Raw genomic sequence first — 22,650 nt, 5'->3', positions numbered from 1 at the left:
ACATTTCTTGGATGGCAGGCAAACGTTTTGTCATCATCGAACTCCCCTCATTGTTCGCGCTACTTACACAAGTTGTCAGTCTCTGTCCCAACCCCAAGCCACTAAGGGGGAGGAGCTGGGCCTCGTTCATTCCTTATTTATAATTAGCTTCAAGTGAGGGGGAGGGACAGGCAGGGCTGCCTCCTGTGCAGGCTGCTTGCCTGAGTTACATCCACAAATGCCTCGGAAGCAGCAGGCTGACTGCGTCTTTCTCTTCACATTCCTGGGTCTGTCTGGGCTGGTTGGTGCAGTTACCAGAACATACCACATTGGGATTGTGGAAGAATACTGGAACTATGTGCCCCAAGGAAAGAACGTTATTACTGGGGAAAGTTTTTCAGAAGACAAGTGAGTAAAGTTGGGGTTCCCGTAGACTTCTAGGTTTGGCTTTTTTCTTGCCTCTGCATGGAGGTTATAGTCCGTGGGTGGTTATAATGGGGAGGGGTTGATCTAAACTAAGTGAAGGGGTTTTGTGTTGGTCTGGAGGGCCCTCACAAGGGTGGGTATGTAATGTAGACATTCCTAGCCCTACCTATTTGTTGAGCTGTCTATTCACAGCCTTCTCTGTGAAGCACTCGCTACACAACCAGGTGTTTTCAATAATGGCTCACTCTATAAAAGGACCATTTTCGCTGAGCATTACTAGGGACTTCCAGGGGGTTCTGGGCTCAGTATGTTAAAAAAAAAAAATTAACAGCAATCCTTGGGATGAGCATTTGAGAACTTTTACGAATTCTTTACCGTTAAAACACAGTGTTTTCTAAGTTTTTATTTTTGGAATGAAGACTGGAGATAAGTAAAATATGCCATAGGTAGTTCTGTTTTGTTTTTCTTTTGCAAGATTTAAAAGAGGGGCAGTTACAATAGATTTGGCTGGTGTTTTAAGAGTTTCCCTGAGGCTTTTAGAAATGGCTTTTTCACTGGTGAAAGGTTTGTTACAGCCACCTCAGAGAAATATTCTAGTCCCCAGGCCTGTGGCATAGCTGGGTAAGATGGTATCAGAGTGTTGTATTTCTCTGATTTTTAATTTTTTTGCAGAAAATAGCCCTCGCCCTTCCTCTCTCTCTCAGGGTCCAGTGTCTTGTATCTCTTATTTGTTCCCCGGAGTTCCCTCTGAAATTAGCTCCCGGCTTTAGAAGCTGTAATTCATACTTCCAACTTCGTGGTTCTTAGAACATCTTATGAGATGTTCTGGCAACCACTGTTGGATATACAGACATACTGGCTTCTTTCTGATAGGCAGAGCTCAGTACGCTCAACATCCAAGTTCTACTTTCTAAGGATGAAGTTAGTTGCTAACATTCAGGAATACCATGGGGGTCTCCCAACAAGTCTTTAAGGCTTGAGGAAAGACCTCCCAACAAGGCTCCCAACAAGTCCCCCTGCCTTGAGGAAAGACCAAAGAGCCAGTTGGCTTAGACACACATCTTCCGGGTTTTCTAACAATACAAAGGTGGCCTAGTCATGTTTGGTTAGAGAAGGATAAAACTCATGCCAGCCAGGCTGCTGAGAAAGGATCTTCCTAAAGCCTTGAACCAGGAAACTTAATGTCCAGGGGGCTGTTTCCACAGAGAGCTCTTGACTTCCTTCAATCTCATATCTGCTGACCATTGGTTGTGGTAGTGTTTACTGTGACAATTGGATATGGGAGCGAGAGGTTACCCTAACTGCCAGTAACCTTTCCCAAAATAGAGCTCTGCTGTCCTCAAAAAGAACTCAATAGGAAATCGTCATTGTGAGCGGCTATTGAACATGAAACTGTTCAAGACGTGTACAGTGAGAGTAGTGAATATAGTTTTTAAGCACGATGTGATATTGGATTGCCTTTCCACATGGTTGAGCAAAAAGCTTAGAAGTCTATCTTTCTCCTAAAATATCAGCAGAACTGTTTGTAAGCATTTATTGTGACCGAGGAATTTCACCACAGACTGACTTACTTTCTTTTTCTTTTTTTCTTTCTTTCTTTCTTTCTTTCATTTTTTTTTTCTCTTTTAATTTATTTTTGAGAGAGAGAGAGAGAAACAGAGTACTAGTGGGGGAGGGGCAGAGAGAGAGGGAGACACAGAATCTGAAGCAGGCTCTGGGCTGGCAGCATAAAGTCCAATGCAGAGCTCGAACTCACAAACTGTGAGATCATGATCTGAGACGAAGTCGGACGCTTAACCAACTGAGCCACCCAGGCACCCCTCACCAGAGATTTTCAATTCATTATTGCTTGCAAATGTTATTATTCCCATTTTACAAACTGAGAACTGAGGTTCCGAGGTTAAGTATTGTTGGAGTTTACAGAGTGAAGGCAGCACCAAACTCAACATTGCTCCAGAGCTCGTATTTTTTTTTTTTTTTTTACCATACAACCTGCTTCTTGGTAAAGGTAATCCTTTCCCGCTGAATTAAACTCAGCTTTGATGGCAGCCAGGGATTCCAGCAGAAGGAACTTTCTAGAAAGTCCTAATTCTCACCAAAGGTAGGTTTAGTCCCATGGGTTACTCTTCCCAGAGAGATATTGTGGCCAAACCGGTTACCTGGATTCATTCAAAAACCCAAAGTACTTTAAATACCCAAATACTGCAATGCTATTTCCACGAAAGCGGAGTGCGGGAAGACGTTAGGGACTCTGTTGATCATTTCAGCCAGAAGATGGTATTTTGAAGAACATACCATAAAGTGTTTGAAAATAATTATGGTGAAAAAGAAAAAAAATAAGGCATGGCTAAGTCATGGTTCGGTATCAGTTTAGAGTGGGGTGGTTTAACAAATGCTGTGGCCCCCCAGGAGAGGACTCTTGCCCTTCAGGCACAGCTGGCTTTCTAGACATCATGCCGAAGTCCCCAGATATTTCCTTCTCATGGGTAAAGGGGTGGTGTTTGTGCAGGGCGGCTTCCTGATGCTTAAGGGGGAGCCTGGGTTACACAGTGTATACCGGCTTTTATCGGCAATCGTGTCCAGAGGCTACCGGTGTGACAGGTGGCCCAGGGCAAGCCCCTGAGAGGGAACACTTGGAGTGGGCTGCTGACTCTTGCCTGAAGAACACAGGACACATGTCATGATTCACATGTGTCACAGCTGCCACAGGTGTCACGTGTGAAGATGCCACAATTGTGGGACATAGGAAGTTCAGTACGTGTATTCTATTTTGTGCCATTTCCCCAGAAGCAAGGAGTCATCTTGGATACTGTGACCATGCCTCTCACTCAGCCTCCTGCACTTCTGAGGACAGTCTGCTGTTGAAGATATTCAGATCCAGACAAATGCCTGATATTTAGGGGTCCAGGAGAGCCCGGGGTCTAGATCCCACTTTGAGTGGAAGGATTCTGACATAGGAATCAGGAGACCTCACTTCTAGTCCTTGCTCTGCCCCCAACTTGCTGTGAAACCTTGAACATCTCACATCATCTCTCTGAACATCAATTTCCCTAATTTGTATAACCAGGTAGTTGAACTATAATCCCTAAAATCACTTGAGAAGCGTAATTGTAAGGAATCAAAAATAATTTTTGAAACCGAATGAGAAACATCTTACTTGGCTCAGTGGTTCTAGAAAGATTTTCCCAATGGTGAAAGAGAGAAGATTTGCATACATTCAGTCTAGGAATCAGAGTTGGAGAAGGTCTGAGAGTGCGGATGTGTGACAAATTTTGAAATATTCTATATTTTTATTTCTCTATCTATTTTCCCCCTGTTCTTTAAGAACTATCTCCACTTTTTTATGCAAAAATATTTCCCTGCAACCCTGGCTTATTCTGATCTGTTTCCTTCCTCACCGTTCACGGAGCTTGGTGTCTTTCTTAAGCCTGGGACACAGCGTTTTCTTCTCCCTGCATTGCTGTGTGGGTGTTTGAGGTACGCTGGTCCCCTCTGCAGCTGAAAGAAAAGTGCCACGATGGCTCAGAGGAAGGCCTAGAGTATATGTAATAATGCCCCTCACCCACACAGAGCTTCGCTGGTGACAGTGATTTATGGAGGACTGAACACAAGGCTATTCCTTTGGAATCATTAAAGTAAAAACTAACCCCTTTGTCAATTTAGTTATTGGGTTGCTTGATCTTTGATTACGAGGATGGGGAAAATTAGGGGGATAGGATGGTGAGTGCCAAAGTTTCAGTGATGTGAAAAAAGCTTGGAAACCAAAATTAGGCAGCGCCAAGAGCCTAATAAATCCTGATTCATAAGGATAAAATAGGAAATACACTGACATCATTTTTTCCAAGACTCCATAGAAGTCAGATGGTACAATTTCACTTCCCTTCTTGGTACCTCTGCTTAATCATAGAGTTCAGAAATACGACAGACACTGTAGGCACTAATATTTCCTAGAAAGCACAAAATTTAGGAGTTATATTCTATTTAGAAATATTTTATCCAGATGAATATATTTCCCCTGTTCCCCTTTGGGCCTAATGGGGACACCGGGCTCCTTTGATTTGCCTGGGGATGGTGTCAGCATTTGATCCATTCGTGCCCGTCCTGTTCAGGCTCATAAAGCGCTTAATTAAGGTGTACCTGTGCTTCAGTGGTAAAGCCTTGTCTTTAATGGAACCAGAGTGGGGTCACCTTATTTAAAGCTGCAATTCTCACCAAAGACCTCATTAGGCAACCAAAACACATGGAGGATTTTTCTTCCCAGTAACGTGGGGGTTTTCATGGGTGCTAACTCACAGGCAGAACCCATCCATGGCCATGAATGAGGCTGACCACTGCTCAAACCCCATTCAAGTTAGTTAGCATATAGTGCAATAATGATTTCAGGAGCAGATTTCAGTGATTCATCGTCTACATATAACACCCAGGGCTCATCCCAACAAGTGTCCTCCTTAATGCCCCTCACCCATTTAGCCCATCCCTCCACCCACAACCCCTCCAGCAACCCTCAGTTGGTTCTGTATATTGAAGAGTCTCTTATGTTTTGCCCCCTGCCTGTTTTTATATTATTTTTGCTTCCCTTGTGTTCATCTGTTTTGTATCTTAAATTCCATGTGAGTGAAGCCATATGATACTTGTCTCTCTCTGATTTACCGATTTTGCTTAGCATAATACACTTTAGTTCCATCCGCGTTGTTGTAAATGGCAAGATTTCATTCTTTTTGATTGCCGAGTAGTACTCCATTGTATATAGATACCACATCTTCTTTATCCATTCATCTGTTGATGGACATTTGCGCTCCTTCCATACTTTGGCTATTGTCCATAGCGCTGCTATAAACATTGGGATGCATGTGCCCCTTCGAAACAGCACGCCCGTATCCCTTGGATAAATACCTAGTAGTGCAATTGCTGCATCATAGGGTAGTTCCATTTTCAACTTTCTGAGGAACCTCCATACTGTTTTCCAGAGTGGCTGCACCAGTTTGCATTCCCACCAGCAGTGCAAAAGAGATCCTCTTTCTCCACATCCTCGCCAGCATCTGTTGTTGCCTGAGTTATTAATGTTGGTCATCCTGACAGGTGTGAGGTGGTATCTCATTGTGGTTTTGATTTGTATTTCTCTGATGATGCATGATGTCGAACATTTTTTCATGCGTCTGTTAGCCATCTGGATAACCCACGATCCTTAGCATGTGACTTGATTCCTTAAGGTAGTTCATGGTCACAGTATGGCTGCTGGAACTCCAGCCCTCATGTCTATGTTCCAGGAAGGAAGAGAGGAAGGGAAAAGGTAAAAAGGGCACAATTCCTGCTGCATTATCCTATTAGCCCTTTAAAGGGCTCTCATGGAAACCCCAGACAGTCAGTTCTATGTACATCTCACTGGATACCCAAAGCCACAAAGGGGGCTCATAAATACAGGCTTTTAGTTTTGTGTTTTTCTTTCTGAGTGAAAGCAGACTTTGAGTCTGTTACTCAGAAGGAGGGGAGCATAAACATTGCAAGGCAGCAGGCAGTCCCTGCCAACCTTCCCTTACCCCATTTCTCCCTGTTTCCTTCCCATCCATCACAAACACCCTCTTGGTCCCCCTCTGCCTTTTCCCGCCTCCAGATGGGGGGGGGGGTTCCAAGGCCTGGTTAGTGGGATTTAAGAGAACTCACAGACAATATAGTTGCTAACCGTCACTGAGCCCTCACTAGGTTCCAGGCATTATCATAAGAGGTTTTTATGCCATGCAGTGGGGTGACAGATGTCCTGTCTCAGGTCAGGGGGACCAGGAGTCCCAGGGTGGGTTTCCCTAGCCAAGTGTAGTCCAGCAGTGGTCTAACAGAGATGCCAAGGCAGCCTGGCTGGCTGGGGAAGTGTGCTCCGGCATCACCTGACAAGCTTACAGTTCTTGTTTCAGAGTAAGTATCTGAATCTCTCGTTGCCTCAACATGCTCATCAGTAAAATGGGGATAATGATAGCACTTGCTTTGGGGGTATACGAGTTCCCTGTGGCTACCGTAACAAATTATCACAAACTAGGTGGCTTAAAACAACAGAAACGTATTCTATCCTACTTCTGGAGGCAGAAGTCTGAAATAAAGATGTTGGCAGGGACACACTCCCTCTGGAGGCTTAAAAGAGAATCCATTTACTGACTTTTCCAGCTTCTGGTAGAAGCTGCTGGCGATCCTTGGTTGTACCAAGGTGCCATGGCTCTGGTTTCTGCCTCCCTTTTCCCATCACTTTCTCTATGTGTGTCTCATCTTTCTCCTCATCTCAAAATCCTTAACTTGATCACATCTGCAAAGACTCTTTTTCCGAATAAGGGAATCAGGACTGGGACTTGTCTCTGGAAGCCATTATCAGCCCACTCTGGGGAGGAGGGGATCAGGAGGCTCAGATGACATAGGATCCGTGAATGTGCTCAGAAGCGGTGCCTGGCACTGTGGGTTTGCGTGCAAGAAATGCTAGCCATCATGGTAGCTCTCCTATCTTGAGGGGTCTCTGGAGAGCAGGAGTTTTGTGGGAAAGAGACTGAAAACGGTCACGTTTCCCTCTTTCTAATTAGAGCTTTGCCATAACTCCCACCGACTGAGCACCCCCCTCTCCCAGATCCTCTGCAGGGGGCTCCGTATCGCCTCCTTTTCTCCTCATGATGGCTGTGTCATGGTCACCAGTTTTCAGCCAAGGAAACTGGGGTTCAGAGAAGTTGCTTCCCCAAGATCTCACAGCATCAAGTAGGGACGCTGGGATTCAAGTCTCCTCTCTTTTCCCTTTACTGCAGAAATCTGTTTTTAGCCCACCTGTGTGTGTTCTGAGGGGCTTCTGGGGACATGAGGTGGGAGAAGGAAGAACTCAGGACTTGAGTGATGCCGGGGAACCAGGGTGAGAGACTGCGTAGAGGAACGCATTGATTGGATGGCTTAAAATACATTAATTAGGGAGGGCGGGGCTGCACCCAAGTGTGAATGCGCATAGTCACCATCATCACCCTTCCTTTGCCAAGTAGCACTTGCCCCAATCTGGTCCTGTTTTCTCAATGTCCCTTCTCAAGCTCAGGCAACAACGTTGCTCGTCCTTCTTGAGACCATCATGGTCTCTCGCATGTTTGCTCTGACCACACCCCCTGCTGCTGCTCTGAGCACACCCCCCCCTTCACCCCGTCTCCCCTCCACACACTCACACCTGCAGGGTCTATATGGTGCAGCTGTCAATATAGAAAACTGGGGGTTGCTATTTACTCTCCTATCTACGTTTTGGCTTCCCAGCCAGATGGTAAACCTCTTGAACGCAGAGACTGACATTCACACATCTTTGCCCCAGTTTCTAGTGTAGTGTCCCATTTAAAACGGAGGTTTATGGGGCGCCTGGGTGGCTCAGTCGGTTGAGCGTCTGACTTCAGCTCGGGTCACGATCTCGCGGTCCGTGAGTTCGAGCCCGGCGTAGGGCTCTGGGCTGATGGCTCAGAGCCTGGAGCCTGCTTCCGATTCTGTGTCTCCCTGTCTCTCTGCCCCTCCCCCGTTCATGCTCTGTCTCTCTCTGTCCCAAAAATAAATAAACGTTGAAAAAAAAAATAAATAAAACAAAATGGAGGTTTAACAATTGCTCAGTAGTTGAATGGATGGGGGAAAAAATCTGACTGAAAGATCCAGGTTGTCAGGGACAGAGGTGCTGGTGAGGTGCACATATGCTGTGAGCTACCAACTCCTCAGAATCTAACCTGGAAGCCCATCTCTGCACCAGTTAGATGGTTCTCGAAGTCAGGTTCCTTCTCACAGTGGTTAATCTCACCTGCTCCTGGAAGGCGTCTCCCTTCACGGTATTACCTGTGGCCTTGGCAATGTCAATGTTCTATATGCTCATTTTGTCTTTTAAGCAGTTGCTCATGAGAAATTTTCCAGCCCGACTGGATTTTTTCACAGCATAAAATACATACCTCCTCAGTTTGAGTCAAAACGTCAGAATGTTGGTTAGGGATGAGCCTGAGCGGTAGTGATTGCTCAGTCCCTCACAGTAGGGCCATCCTGCGGCTACGCTGTAAATCATATAAAGTCCACGAGCACAGACATTCCAACTAGTGCTCTCTAGCTGTGTCAGAGGCCGCTTTCTGTGGACGGCTTCCTTGAGGTCACCTTCTTTTGTTTCTTGGGCAAGGGTTGCACCTTCCCAGACTCATGCGTGATGGAGCTTCTGTCCCACTATTACGAATGTATAATGCGTTCTTAGCAGCAACTTGCTGCAGAGCCGTTAAAAAGACTGATTTCACTGACTTTCATCTCTCCCTATTTTCTCCTCTTTGGCTGGTTCCTATGGTTTCAAACAGTTATTATGTTCTAGTTTCAAATAGCTGCTATGGTTTTTGTTTTGTACTGAGTACTACAGAGACGTGATTTCCCAACTTGTCTGCACATTCAGAACTGCATGGGTTAGAATAGGACAGGTTGTGCCATAGCAACAAACAGCCCCCAGATCTCAGGGGCTTAACCCCACAGAGGAACATTTCTCACCCACTCGGCTTCATACAGGACCATATGGCTCCAGGACAACTGTCCTCCTGGGACAAGTAATAAGCGGGGCTGCATGGATCTCGAGGCTTCATTATCTTCACTGTAAGCTTTTCCTACAGCAGAGGAAGTGAGGGGGTATTGCAATGGCAATTAAATGCCCCGGCCCAGAAATGACACATGTCACTTCCACTCACAGCCATTTGCCAAAATCGCGTGGCCCCACCTATCTGCAAAGGCTCTTTGCTCTCCCCTTCTGCTGGGAGGAAAGAAGAATCAGAATGGGTAAGCACTGGAAAGTTCCACCGTAAGAATCGTTCAGTGAACTTAGGAAAAATAAAGATGCCACGCCAGAAAGTGTGATTCAGTTGCCCTGAAGTGGGGCCTGGGGGCCCGAGTTTTTGGCAAACGTCCCAAATAATTCTGAGACAGCTGATACGTGGATGGACATTGGGGAAACTACTGCTTTAGAAAACCTGATCCTGTCTCAGGGTGACTATCGGCTCCCTATGTGGGAAGACTGACACGTCCAGGAATGTGCAAAGCAAGTCAATACATACAAGTCAGTGCTAAAATATGCAGCATATGTAATAGGTACTGTGGGAAGTCAACAAACCTTCGCCCTCCTTCCGATACGCTTGCCTCTTGTTTGGGTGGCTCCGCCAGACAACTCGCGCCTGCTCAGGAACTCTTGCTCAGCACGCATTTGCGTGTGTGAGAGCGCGCATGCGTGCCCGCGCAGGCTGGGAGCCAAGAGTAGAGAAGCGGGGAGAATCAGACGTCCGTCTTTCCCTGCAGACCCTGCTGGAGAGACAGGGCCTTCCCTATGAACGACCTTTTTATAGCCTTTTCCCCAACAGGCTGAGCCTACAGAGGACGCCAGTGATTCCATATCTAATTCTTCCTCTGTCGTTGCCTTCCTGGGTGGTCCAGTGTCAGCTATAAAGCCAGGTAACTCTCCTACTCTGGGGCCAATTAGCCAGCCTGAGGATGACTCAGTTCTCCCCTGCTTCCTCCTCCTCCTCCTCCTCCTCCTCCTCCTCTTCCTCCTTCTGAACAGCCCTATTCAATTAGGACTTGTATTCAGCTGCTGGTTAACAGAAGCCCGAAAAACGCTCAAATGTATTTTTTGGTTTACTCAAGAGAAAGCCAGAGGTTGGCAATCTTCAGGGTCCCAGATGCCTTTGGCTTTTCACTTGCCCTTCTGTAGGGCGTGACCTTCTTCCCCATTCTGTCAAGATGGCTGGCGAAGCTCGTCATCATATCTTCATTTCAGGCATGAAAAGGGAAGAGCAAACAACTGCGAGGGTCTGCGCCAGAGGAGTCCAGAAGAAGTCTCATAGAATGACACATGCGTACATCTCATTAGCTAGAACTGTGTCACATGACCATCCAAGCTGCAAGTGAGGCTGGGAAATCTAAGGGCTCCTATCCCCAAAGCCCCAGTGTCAGGTGCCCAGACTTTTTATCCTATTCCCCTGCACAGGGAAATAGGCTTCTGCCTCACGGAACAGAAGAGGGTTGAACGCCTGCTTAGGGGCAGACACACACAGGCTGGGTAGATAACACAGAAGACCGAGTGTTTACACATGGGGTCTGTGCCCAAGTTCTCAGTCTCGATGCCTGAGCGAGGACTTGTCAAGCCAGAGAGGTTGGGCAGTGACTGCCTTCCCTCCAACTCAGGCTGCAGGCGCTGTGCTCCCTGCTCAGGGCGCCACCAGTAACCCCCCCCCCCCCCCCCCCCCCCCCCCCCCCCCGTGGAGGAGAACTCACTCGAACAACACACCTTGTGGTGGCAGCTATGTTTTCAGAGGGAGAAGCCACATGAGAAGAGAAGTTTGGCCCCTCAGTTGCCTAACAGCCTAGACCCTCTCTTCTAAATAAGATGTGAGCTTGTTTTTTTTATTAAAGCTTTTTTTAAAAATTTTTCTAATGTTTATTTATTCTTCAGACAGAGATAGAGCGCGAACAGGGGAGGGGCAGAGAGAGAGGGAGACACAGAATCTGAAACAGGCTCCAGGCTCTGAGCTGTCAGCACAGAGCCCGACGTGGGGCTCGGACCCACGAACTGTGAGATCATGACCTGAGCCGAAGTCGGACGCTCCACCGACTGAGCCACCCAGGCGCTCCGATGTGAGCTTGTTTTTATTATGAAAGTAAATAAAAGGTATAGAGTCAAACACGCCCAAGTACCGAAGAGGGTGAGTAAACTCATTCCTTCCCACTCATGCCTGTGGCCTCAGCCTGTGGCCCAGCGGTTACACTTTTATGGTTTCCGTGGCCACTTTCCAAATGTTTTCTTTGCATATGTGTAAATGTGTATATTGTTTAAAAAAAAACACAGAAATGGGATCATACTTTACATGCTGATCTGCAATTTGCTTTTTTCATGTAGTATCTTGGAGACTGTGCCATATTGCCCCCTGTAGAACCTCCTCATTCTGCTGTCTGGCCATGTGGTCTGAATATGCCATAGTTTGTTTATCCAGTCGCCAGTTGAAGAACATTTTGGTCTTTCCAGGCTTTTGCTACCAAAATCACTGTGGTAATACTCCAATCCTTTTGTCAGGATTCCTACCTTGTTAGTCCCATTATTTAGGTGCTGAACCTGGCAGGTTGGGGATAAAGAGCCTTTGCTGTCTCTGGGAAGACTAGTCCCCTGGTCCCTGGCTCCTCAGAGGGGAGCCTAAATCCATGGATTTCCCCTCTGTCCTAGGGACTTCCCACCTACTGACTCCACACTAAGGGCAGGGCAGGGTTGACACATGTGGGTGCCTGGCCAGGCTAGTAATCTGGTGCTCTGGGAAAATAAATAATATTGGGGCTCCTTCAACAGATACTTGCTCAACTCTTATTTGGAGGCAAGGCTGAGTGCTGAGGAGAGAGGAAGGTGGCCTGGTGGTGGCAGTTCATACCATCCCCTTGGTCACCAGAAGAAGGAACCCACTCTCCAGGTCACTGGAGCAATCCTTCTCGGAAGGGATTTCGGTGACCACCCACTGCTACGTGCACACATCCCCGGGGGGCTCCTTCCTTCCACCTCACAAACCCCATCTGATGCAGCTGATTCTTTCTGACCATATACAGTACTCACCACCCAGAGAGGTTCTAGAAGTTGCAATTCTCTCCACTTCCAATGTCATTTCCAGTTAATTTTATCCCTCTGGCAATGCCTTCAGCTCTACAGTGATGTGGCAATGCCCTTTAGAGCTGAGGCCTAGCTGCTCCACCCCTTAATTTGGCTTGGCTGAGAACTCTGGGAAGTTCCCTTCTTCCAAGGCCAAGACCAGTCTCTTTAAAAGGGGCTTTATTGGGGTGCCTGGGTGGTTCAGTCGGTTAATCATCTGACTTCAGCTCAGGTCATGAACTCATGTTTCGTGAGTTCAAGCCCCTTGCCAGACTCTATGCTGACAGCTCAGAGCCTGGAGCCTGCTTCAGATTCTATGCCTCCCTCATTCTCTGTCCTTCCCCTGCTCACATTCTGTCTCTGTCTCTGTCTTTCTCTCTCTCTCTCAAAAGTAAATAAAGATTTTGAAAAATTTTATAAAAAAAAAGAAAAAGGAGGGCTTTATTGCTGACAGGTGTGACCATGGTCTGTGATCTGGAGTAAGCTGGATGTCCTAGCTGGTTAGAACAAGGAAGTAATGACGCTGTGAAGAAAATGCTATTTATTTATTTATTTATTTACTTATTTGAGTCGGTGGGGTGGGGGCGGGGGAGGAGATGGGCAGAGAGAGAGAGAGAGAGAGAGAGAGAGAGACAATCCCATGGGGCTCAATCCCATGACCCTAAGATCATGATCTGAACTGAAATCAAGGGTCAGATGCTCAACTGACTGAGCCACCCAGACGCCCCAAGAAATTGCTTTTAATCTGACTGGAAAACCATGCTATGTTCTGTTTAAATGCTTTTGTTTTCAATTTTGTTGTGCTGTAAGGGTCTGTTTATACATTACAAAAAAGTAAGATGGCTGTTTGTCAATAGGTCCTTAGGAGAAAGGAAACAGTCTTTGGAAGCCGGGTCAGCAAATCAAATCTCGTAAGGTCACAGGTTGGATTTCAGAGATATTCACTGGATATTTTCTGATGTCCACAAACTCTGCCCTGGACCCAGCCATTATTGGATAGAATGTATTCTGTATTTTGGCTGCAAAGGGACCTGAGAAACAAACAATGAGGAGCTCATTCCCTCACTATTGCTACTACGAGAGAGCAACTCGGTGTATGTTCTGCCAGTAGTGATAGAATTCTGTCATCCAGTTGTAGAGAAGGCCACACCCGAAGACCCCAAAGTATCCCGTTACCTGGCAGTCTGTGTAGAGCAAAGAGAGCAACCAAGTATGCCTCCAACCCCACATCCACGGTACACATCCCGAGGGGTTCATTCTTCCGCCTGCTTGAACTCAACCTTGACTTTTTCCCCTAAGCAGTCACTACCAATCAATCAGATTTGGTGCACAGGCTAAAACCCATTTGCCATCCCTGGCCTGGAGAATACTCAAAGTCAAGTATGGCCACATACCCGTTTCTGCAAATGTAGTTTGCAAAATTATCCCAGTTTTAATCTGCCAATCTGGGGGCAAATTCAAGGCTTTTCTTTTTCTTTATTCCAAAGCCACTAAGCACCAACGCTTCTTAGGCAATTACTAAGCATTACAATAAAAAAAGGTATTTGAAGGATTTTTGTCTTCAATTAGCTCACAAACCAGAGATGTACGTATCTTATTGTGACACGTTTTTGGCAAGTGTGTGATTCGTGCATGAACAGAGCACTGTGCGTGTCCAGAAGGGGAAAGAAGGAAGAGTTTCAACTGATTTGGAAGGGTGCTTGACAGGTAGAGAGTGGGGAATAACATCCAGACGCGGGGAAAGAATGTGTGCAAGTCTTGGAATGCTGGAAAGGATACAGTGCATTTTGAGGAGGCTGAACGTGAGGCCTGGCAGAAGTGTGAGGTCAGGGGAGGTAGGCAATGAGGAAATGAGGAAATGAGGCCGGGGAAGAAAGCTGGGCTGGATGTACCAAAGAACACTGCTCCTGCTTTGACTTGAGCCACTGGATCCCTGTCCCCTGCTTGACCCAGACACCCTCTCTTCCATCTACCTACACCCCTATCTGCTGCTCCATGGTGGGCTGGATGCCTGGCTGCTTGATGCGCTGATATCTGGCTCCATCATCCTGAAGAGCCTGCAGGGTGGGCAAAGCTACCATTCATACCTGAGACTGCTGGACAGCTTTGTGGTAGGAGCTGCTTAGGAGCTTCGTATCTGAGTCACTGGTTACAAACACTGGGTAATCTCTTTGAGGAAATGAGGACGGAACCCTGAAAATATCTTGTGTCTTTGGCTTTTTGATCTATAGTGCTTTCCCCAACCTTAATGAAGCAAACAAATCCATTAGTCAATACTGAGACTCTCAGACCTGATGTGACTCCATCAACTCAATTGGTACTTAATCACATACTGCTGTATGTCGCTACCTAATTTTTCCATTAGGTCATACACTCTTTTGTATCCCTCCATAGCACATAGCAAGGTGCTGGGAACATGGTCAATACATACTTAGTGTTTGTTAAAAGAAAAAGCGAAGGGGAACGTGTTGAGCCCAAAGGGGCAAATGGACAGCGTGATTTTAGAGCATTTTGGTTTAGTTTGGTTGTGAATATTATTTGTGTCTTTTGGCTTGTCACTTACTCTCTTAGCCTCAGTTTCCTCAAAAGTAACTGAAAGATAATCTCACCATCTCTACAGAGTTTAGAGGGTTGTGTCGAACACCATATAAGAAATCATACACTCAAGTACTTTATGAACTGTTAAAATAAGCTATTAGGATTTCTCTTTTAATGTTAATTATAAAATATTTTCTTTCTTATTTTTAGACTTGCAACCTTATTTCTCGAAAGAGGGCCCAACAGGATAGGTAGTCTTTACAAAAAGGCTGTCTATAGACATTACACAGATGAGACCTATTCCACGGAGATCCCGAAACCTCCCTGGCTTGGATTCCTGGGCCCTATCTTGAGGGCTGAAGTGGGTGATGTGATTGTCATTCATTTAAAGAACTTTGCTTCCCGACCATACTCTTTGCATCCACACGGCGTTTTCTACAACAAAGATTCAGAAGGTAAATATCAATCCTGTATCATTGGTGTCTTGTCTGTATTCCATAAATAAGGGAACTGTCCATTTCAGTTAAAGGGATCTAAGAGACAGTGATCACACGTGTTCATTTGTCTTTTCCCGTCTCCTCTCTCCCCATCTCCATCTGTTCCCCCTGATATAGAAGACTTCAACAACACTATCAGCCACCTTGACCTCATGGACATCTATAGAACATCTCATCCACTGACTAAAGAATGCATCTTCACAAGAGCATATGGAACACTCCTCAGGGTAGACGATAGACTTAAAAGAAATCTAAATAAGTTTTAAAGAACTGATAGAATGCAAAGTATATTCTCCGATGGAATTAAATTTGATACAATCAATAAAAGAAATTTTGCAAATTCTTACAAATATTTGGAAATAAACAGTATACTTCTAAATAATCCATAGGTCAAAGAATAAATCACAAGATGGATTGTAAAATATTTTGAAGTGAATAAAAATGGAGATAAACCCTACCAAAATTTATGGTATACGGCTAAAGAAGTATTGAAAAGGAAATTTAGAGATTTAATCACTTATGTCAAGAGAAAAGTCTCAAACCAATAACATAAGCTTCCACCTTAAGAAGCTAGAAAAGGAAGAGGAAACAAAACCTAAAGCCAGCAGAAAGAAGGGAATAATAAGGATTGGAGCAGAAATTCATGGAAGAAAAAAAAAAAAAAAACAGAAAAATAACATAAAATACATTAAGCCAGAAGTTGGTTCCTTGAAAAAGATTAATAAAATTGAGAAAACTTTATCTAGCCTGATGAAGAGAGCACAAATTACCAAAATCAGGAATGAAAGATAGGACATCACTGTGACCTTACAAAAATTAAAAGGATTGTAAAGGAGGATTATAAACAATCTAATGGCAAAATATTAGACGACTTAGATAAAATTGACAACTTCCTAGAAAGACAAAATTTACCCAAACTGACTTAAGAATAAATTAAAAATTTGAACAGACCTACAAAATGTAAAGAAATGGAATTAGCAATTAAAAATCTTCCCTCAAAGAAAAACCCAGGCTCAGATGGTTTCATTTCTAAATTCCATCAAATACTGTAGTAATAGTAATAATGAGAATCCTTTACAAAATCTTTCAGGAAAGAGAAGAATACTTCCAAATTCATCCTATGAGGCAAACATTATCTTGATGCTAAAGCCAGATACATACATCACAAGAAAACTACAGACCAATATTCCTCATGAATGTAGACACAAAAATTCTTAACAAAATTTTAGCAAACTGACATCAACAACATATAAAGAGAATTATACACCATGGCCAAATGGAATTTATCCTGTGATTGCAAGGTTGGCTTAATACTAAAAAATAAATGAGTGTAATACAACATATTAATAGAATAAAGGACAAAAACCATATGATCATCTCAAAAGGTGCAGAAAGGCATTTAACAAAATCTAGTACTTATCAATTAAAAACTTCCAACTAGAAACAGATAGGAACTTCCTCATCCTGTTAAAGGTTATCTAAGTAAAACCCACAGGTAACATCATGGTTAATGGAAGGGATACTGAATGCTTTCTTCATAAGATTGTGAACAAGGTGAGAATGTCTGCTCTCACCACCATTATTAAATATTGTCCTGAAGATTCTAGCAAATGATAGACAGGTCTTCTAGCAACAAACTCAGTCTTTGTTTATCTAGAACGTCTTTACTTTCCCTTCCTTTTTTTAAAGGGATAGTTTGCTGGATAGGGTATTCTCAGCTGGCATTTCCCACCCCCTCACCCCAACACTTTGAGTTTGTCTTCCCGCTGTCTTCTCATCTCCCAATATTCAGATGGGAAGTCAACTGTTAATCATGTTGATGCTCCCCTGTATGTGATGAGTCATTTTTCTCGTTTTTAATGTTACATCTTTGCCTTTTTTTCCCTAAAAATTTGACAACAATGTGTCTGTGTATGGATTCTTTGTATTTATTCTACTAGTGGTTCATTATGCTTCTTTGATGTGTAGATGAGTGTTTTTCATCAAATTTGAAAAACTTCAGGCCATTATTTCTTAAGAACAGGCTTTTGTTTGTTTGTTTTTTGGTTTTTGTTGTTTTGTTTTATTTTTGTTCTGTTTTGTTTTTTTCCTGTCCTCTTTTCTGTCTTTTCTCCTTTGGTGGACTACTACTATGTATATGTTAATACACTTGGTGTTGATCCACAGGCCTCTGAGGTTCTGTTTATTTTCTTCAATCTTTCCCTCCTCCTCTTTTTCAGACAGGATAATTCTGTTGATCTATCTTCCAGTTCATTGATTCTTTTGCCATCTTGAATCTGTTGTTGAGCCCCTCTAGTAAATGTTTTATATCATTTATTGTACTTTTCAATTTTCTATCTCCTTGAGGATGTTTTCCATTTGTTGAATCATTTTGTCCTACTTTTATTTAATTATTTAAACATAGTTTCTTCTAATTGCTTGAACATTTTTATAATAGCTGCTTTAAAGTCCTTATCTGCTAAATTTAACATCTAGAGGCACTTAGAGATAGTTTCTATTGGCTGCTTTTTTCCCCTGAGAATGGGTCACACTTTCTTGTTTCTTTTATTTTGTTGTTGCTATTGAAAACTGGAATTTTTTGAGAATATATTGAAGCAACTCTGGATTGGGATCCGTCCCTCATCCCAGGTTGTTTTTCCTGTTTGTTTGCTTTATTATTGAGTAACTTATCTGGACTAATATCACAGATTTAGTTCTGTCTTCCCTATAGTGTGAGGCCACCAAGGTTTCTGCTCTTTCCTTTTTCTTGTATTTATTTTTAAGGCTGGTTGCTGAGGGTCACCTTTACATCTGCTTAGCTTTGAAGTCAGAAAGTTATTGGACAGAGGTTGTGGTTAAGCATCAGTAAATCTTCGGTTCTCTGCCGTTGATATTGTGGGTGGATAGAAAACCCATTCAAAGTTGTGATGGTTTTTGTCTGCCTTGGATTTTAGTTTTTGCTGGGCTCTTTGCTTCTCCTCTTTACGAGCACATAGCATTAGAGTCAGCCAGGAGTATGTGTATAAACATGTGCAACAATTTTTCAAGTGCAAACATTGCTGGGTACCTTGATTTGATTTCCAGAGCACTGAAATGGTCATTTTTCTCCATTTCTTTCACCTTCATGATTACTTTTGGGGGAGAGGATCAGCTATCTCACTCTCTTCTAATGAATTTTTCTCTTGGCTATAGTTGCATGCCTGCTAGTCTTTTTTTTTTCTTTAAGTTTATTTATTATTTTTTTTGAGAGAGAGAGAAAGACGGAAGAGCAGAGAGAGAGAGGTAAAAAGAGGATCCCAAGCAGACTTTTTTGTTGTCATCATGGAACTTGATGTGGAGCTCCAACTCATGAACTGTGAAATCATAACCTGAGCCAAAATCAAGAGTCAGACATTTAACTGATTGAGCCACCCAGGCGCCCTGCAAGCCTGGTAGTCTTGAAGCCCCTGCTCAGTTCAACTTAGTGTTTACTGTGAACTAGACCCAGTGCTGGATACTGGGGCTGTAAAAATGAGTAAATACACACTTGTTGCTTCCAAGATATTCATCTGGGGAGAGGTAGAGAATGAACTCAGAAGAAGTAGGTAGGTGGGACTAACATTGATTAAGCAATTACTAATATGCCAATGCCTATGCTAGAGCTCTTACATGCATTATCTCACTTAATAATAGAATTAACTAGTGCTTTCTTGATCTCCATACGAATATAGTTAAGTATCAGGACTATTTACAAACAAATTTTATTTTTATCTTTTTAATTCAGAGAAGAATAAAGAAGGGGAAAATATCTCACATTCTGATTTCCTACATACCCACTAAAATGAATTCAAAATAAAAAATTAAACAAAAAGTAGTATGTGAACATGGTTAGAAAATTTTAAGAGTACAGAGAAGTATGAAAAGTAAAAATTCCTCCTACTTGTCTCTTACCTGAAAAATGATCGCTTTTAAAAATGTCTTATGGGGCACCTGGGTGGCTCAGTTGGTTAAGTGTCTGACTTGGGCTCAGGTCATGATCTCACGGTTTGTGAGTTTGAGGCCGGCATCGGGCTCTGTGCTGACAGCTCAGAGCCTGGAGCCTGCTTCAGATTCTGTGTCTCATTCTCTCTCTGCCCACCCACCCCCCCGCCCTGCCCCAGCTTGTGCTCTGTCTCTCTCTGTCTCTCAAAAATAAATAAATGTAAAAATTTTTTTTTAAATTAAAAAAATTAAAATGTCTTGTAAGTTTATCTTAGAAAATTTTCTATATATATATTTGTGTGTGTGTGTGTGGTTATGTGTGTATGTGTGTGGTTATGTGTTTATTTGTACAAAAGAGATTATACTATCAGGCTGCTATGTATTTCCTGTTTTTCATTTTTCACTTCATCTTGGACAGTTTCTCATATCATCACACATAGAAAGACCTCCTTTTAGCACTTGTGCAATATTCCATTGTGTGAATGGACCAGTTTGGTATTGACGATTACTTAGGTTGCTTTCCGTTTGGGGTTGATACCTGTACATTCCCCAATGAATATTCCAGTTCCAGTGTACAATATATTCCAGTGAGTTTTATTTGTTTTTTAATGTTCATTTATTTTTAAGAGAGAGACAGAGCGTGAGCAAGGGAGGGGCAGACAGAGAGGGAGACACAGAATCCAAAGCAGGCTCCAGGCTCTGAGCTGTCAGCACAGAGCCCAACCTAGGGCTTGAGCTCACAAACCAAGAGATCATGACCTGAGCCGAAGTCAGATGCTTAACGAATTGAGCCACCCAGGCACCCCTATTCCAGTGTATTTTCAAAAACATTTTCAAGGATATTTCAGGGGTAAATTCCTAAAAGTAAATTGCTGGTTATACTCATATTCCTTCTTTCCTTCCTTTCTGCTTTCCTTCCTTCCTTCCTTCCTTCCTTTTTCTTTCTTTCTTCCTTCCTTCCTTCCTCTTTCTTTCTTTCTTTCTTTCTTTCTTTCTTTCTTTCTTCCTCTTGCTCTCTGTCTCTCTTTCTCTCCTTCTTTCTTTCTTTCTATGGGAACTGGCAAGTTGTCCTCCAAAAAATTGCACATTTACACTTCCATGATTTGTTTATAAGCTGGCCTGTTAACTCCTACAACTTCACCAGTCCTCAATATTCTCAAATCTGATGGGTGAAAACTTGTATATAATAATTTCTAAAAACTCACACAGTCTCAAATGCATAAAACCAAATGGATGTTTTAAAAATACTCTTATATTGTTAATGTTACCACTGCTCAAAACCTTTGCCAAATCAAAATCCCTTCCTGGGGATAACCTTCAGAACAACTTAATAAGCTACCCCCTCCCAAATCACTTTTTACTTTATATTCGTGGTTTATTTTGCATCCCAAATGATCTTCCTCATCTTGAGTGCCGACACCAAGGATTAGCTTGGGGACTCTAGCCCCTCCTTTCAATAATAGCCGTCAACACCTCCCAGTGATAATAAGCAAAAAGAAAGCACGTTAAACAAATTGTGAGTATACGAATCTCTGGAAAAATTTCTACTGATATTGATTTGTATCATATAATCAAAGCAAAATGGCTGCTCTCAGTTGAAGTTTCTAGACAAGTCCACAACCCTCCCATCCTCCCCCAGCTACTGACCCTCAGTAAATTCAGAAGCTTCCAAGCCATGCATTTTGTTCACAGGGCTTTGGTGTATGGTGTATACTCATGCCACTCATTCATTATTTCATTCAACAGATGTTTGATACTGAGCACCCGCTATACCAAGCACTGAGGTACATCTTGCATATAAAATTATGAGCATAAATAAACTTGGTTTGCATGGAAATTACAGTCTAACATGAGAGACAAGTATCTATCAAACATTACAGGCACAGTATTATCCATGTATAATTAAAAACATGGGCAAGTGCTATGAATAAATAATAGCTGATATTTACTGAACGCTTACTATATATGAGGGGCTGTGATAAATGTTTTGTAGATCATATGTCATGTAGGCCTCAACAACTCTATGCCATAAGGAGAATTATCATCCTCTTACAAATAAGAAGCTAAGATTCATAGAAGAGAAGGAAATTGCCTAAATCACAGCTAAGAAGTGAGAGAGGTAAGATTTGTTTTCAGGCAGTCTAGCTTCAATGGCTGTGAACTTAATCACTGGCTATTCCACCCTTCTCTTTATGTGAATGCATTTTAGAAAACTGACCTAGTCCAGCGAGTTCAGGATTGCAAGTTTGTTGAATGAATTGGTGAACAAATGAAAGAATGAAGGATGAACTTGGAGTGTGTCCACACCCATGTCCTTCTGGGCCCTTCACCTTCCAGCCTTCTTCTCAGTGCCGTCCAGTTCCTCCCCGTCCTTCCAGGCCCCTACCTGCTATCCAGGTGGTTATCAAACTAGTTTTAGCAGTGGACTTGCCTTCATTGAAAAATCCTGTGCCATCTTAGTTTATATAACAGAGGAAGGGAATGCCATGCCCATTTGCCCCTACCCGCTCTGTGGTAGACCCCCACCCCCACCTAGCTGAGCCCAAAATTTCATTCAACACATCACTCTATTTTACTCTCCAGTTGCCCTATATGATAACGATTCCTATTCTGGTCTGCTAAACAGAACCGTAGGCTCTCTGGAGGAAAGATGAATGTCTTACTCTTCCTTCCTATCTTTTATGAGACCTCAAACAAGTGCTGAATCAGTAATAAGTGCCCAAGAATTTCATTATTTCTTCTGCCCTTTCTCCTTTCCTTCTTGCGGTGATGTTAAATGGAGTGGATTCAAATCTTCCTGATTGGTACAAGAGGACCATCAGAAGGGGTCCTTAGGAACATTTATTGAGCGTCTGGTTTTGTTTTGTTGCTTTGTATACATTGTGTCATCTAGTTTTCACATTCCTATGGGGTCGATATCCCCATTCTAGTTCTCCTGATAGGAAACCAAGGCACTGAGAATTTAAGTAACTTGCCTCAATCCCACAGGAAATACATTTTAATTCATATGTGTTTGATTCCAAGGCTCCGGCCCCGTCCACTATAGCATGTGATCTCTGTATTTTAAGTACATTTTATCTTTTCTTGGAAGGAGCTCTATACCCAGATGGAACATCTGGAAGGAATAAGGATGATGATATGGTTCCTCCTGGCAAAAACTACACCTATGTCTGGCCAGTGAGAGAAGAATATGCCCCTGCTCCAGCGGATGCAAACTGCCTGACCTGGGTGTACCATTCGCACATCGACGCTCCTAAGGACATCTGCTCTGGGTTAATTGGCCCACTGCTAGTGTGCAAGGAAGGTAAAGAGAGCCCCCTCCAACACACACACACACACACACACACACACACACACAGAAGCCTATTCCCAGAGGTGTTGAAAAGTGTATCTAAATTTCAGGTCTTGTTTTGCCCACCTGCCTTGCTGCGTATGGAATGTGCCTTTTCTTCCAAGCTTTCTGTAGGATTTGGGAAATTCTTCTAACATAGAAGGTCAATCTGATGCCACAGCAGGGGCAATAATGCAGACTTCAAGCATCATAGCATTCTGAAACTTGCATGCTTTTCTTTTTCAAACAACAGGGACATTCCCTATTGAGAGCCATTGAGGCCACCCTGACCCCACACCTAGGCAAGTGAAAAAATGTAG

The 22,650-nt window shown here is 43.4% G+C and overlaps 1 protein-coding gene across 2 annotated transcripts in view; it reads left to right on the top strand.

The window, feature by feature from the left end:
• The first annotated feature begins 181 nt into the window (after positions 1-181).
• Positions 182-22,650, top strand: part of HEPHL1 (hephaestin like 1) — an 82,779-nt gene continuing 60,310 nt past the window's right edge. For both annotated transcript variants that reach the window (XM_045483616.1, XM_045483615.1), the window contains exons 1-3: positions 182-387; positions 14,774-15,018; positions 22,091-22,303. In XM_045483616.1, coding sequence (XP_045339572.1) covers positions 218-387; positions 14,774-15,018; positions 22,091-22,303 — 628 coding nt within the window. In that variant the 5' untranslated portion in view covers positions 182-217. The remainder of the gene's footprint in view (positions 388-14,773; positions 15,019-22,090; positions 22,304-22,650) is intronic.

Source organism: Leopardus geoffroyi, chromosome D1 (genome assembly GCF_018350155.1).
Source record: "Leopardus geoffroyi isolate Oge1 chromosome D1, O.geoffroyi_Oge1_pat1.0, whole genome shotgun sequence".
NCBI classification, from domain to species: domain Eukaryota; kingdom Metazoa; phylum Chordata; class Mammalia; order Carnivora; family Felidae; genus Leopardus; species Leopardus geoffroyi.
Note: the sequence above shows the minus strand (reverse complement) of the source record. Positions and strands in the feature narration are given on the sequence as shown.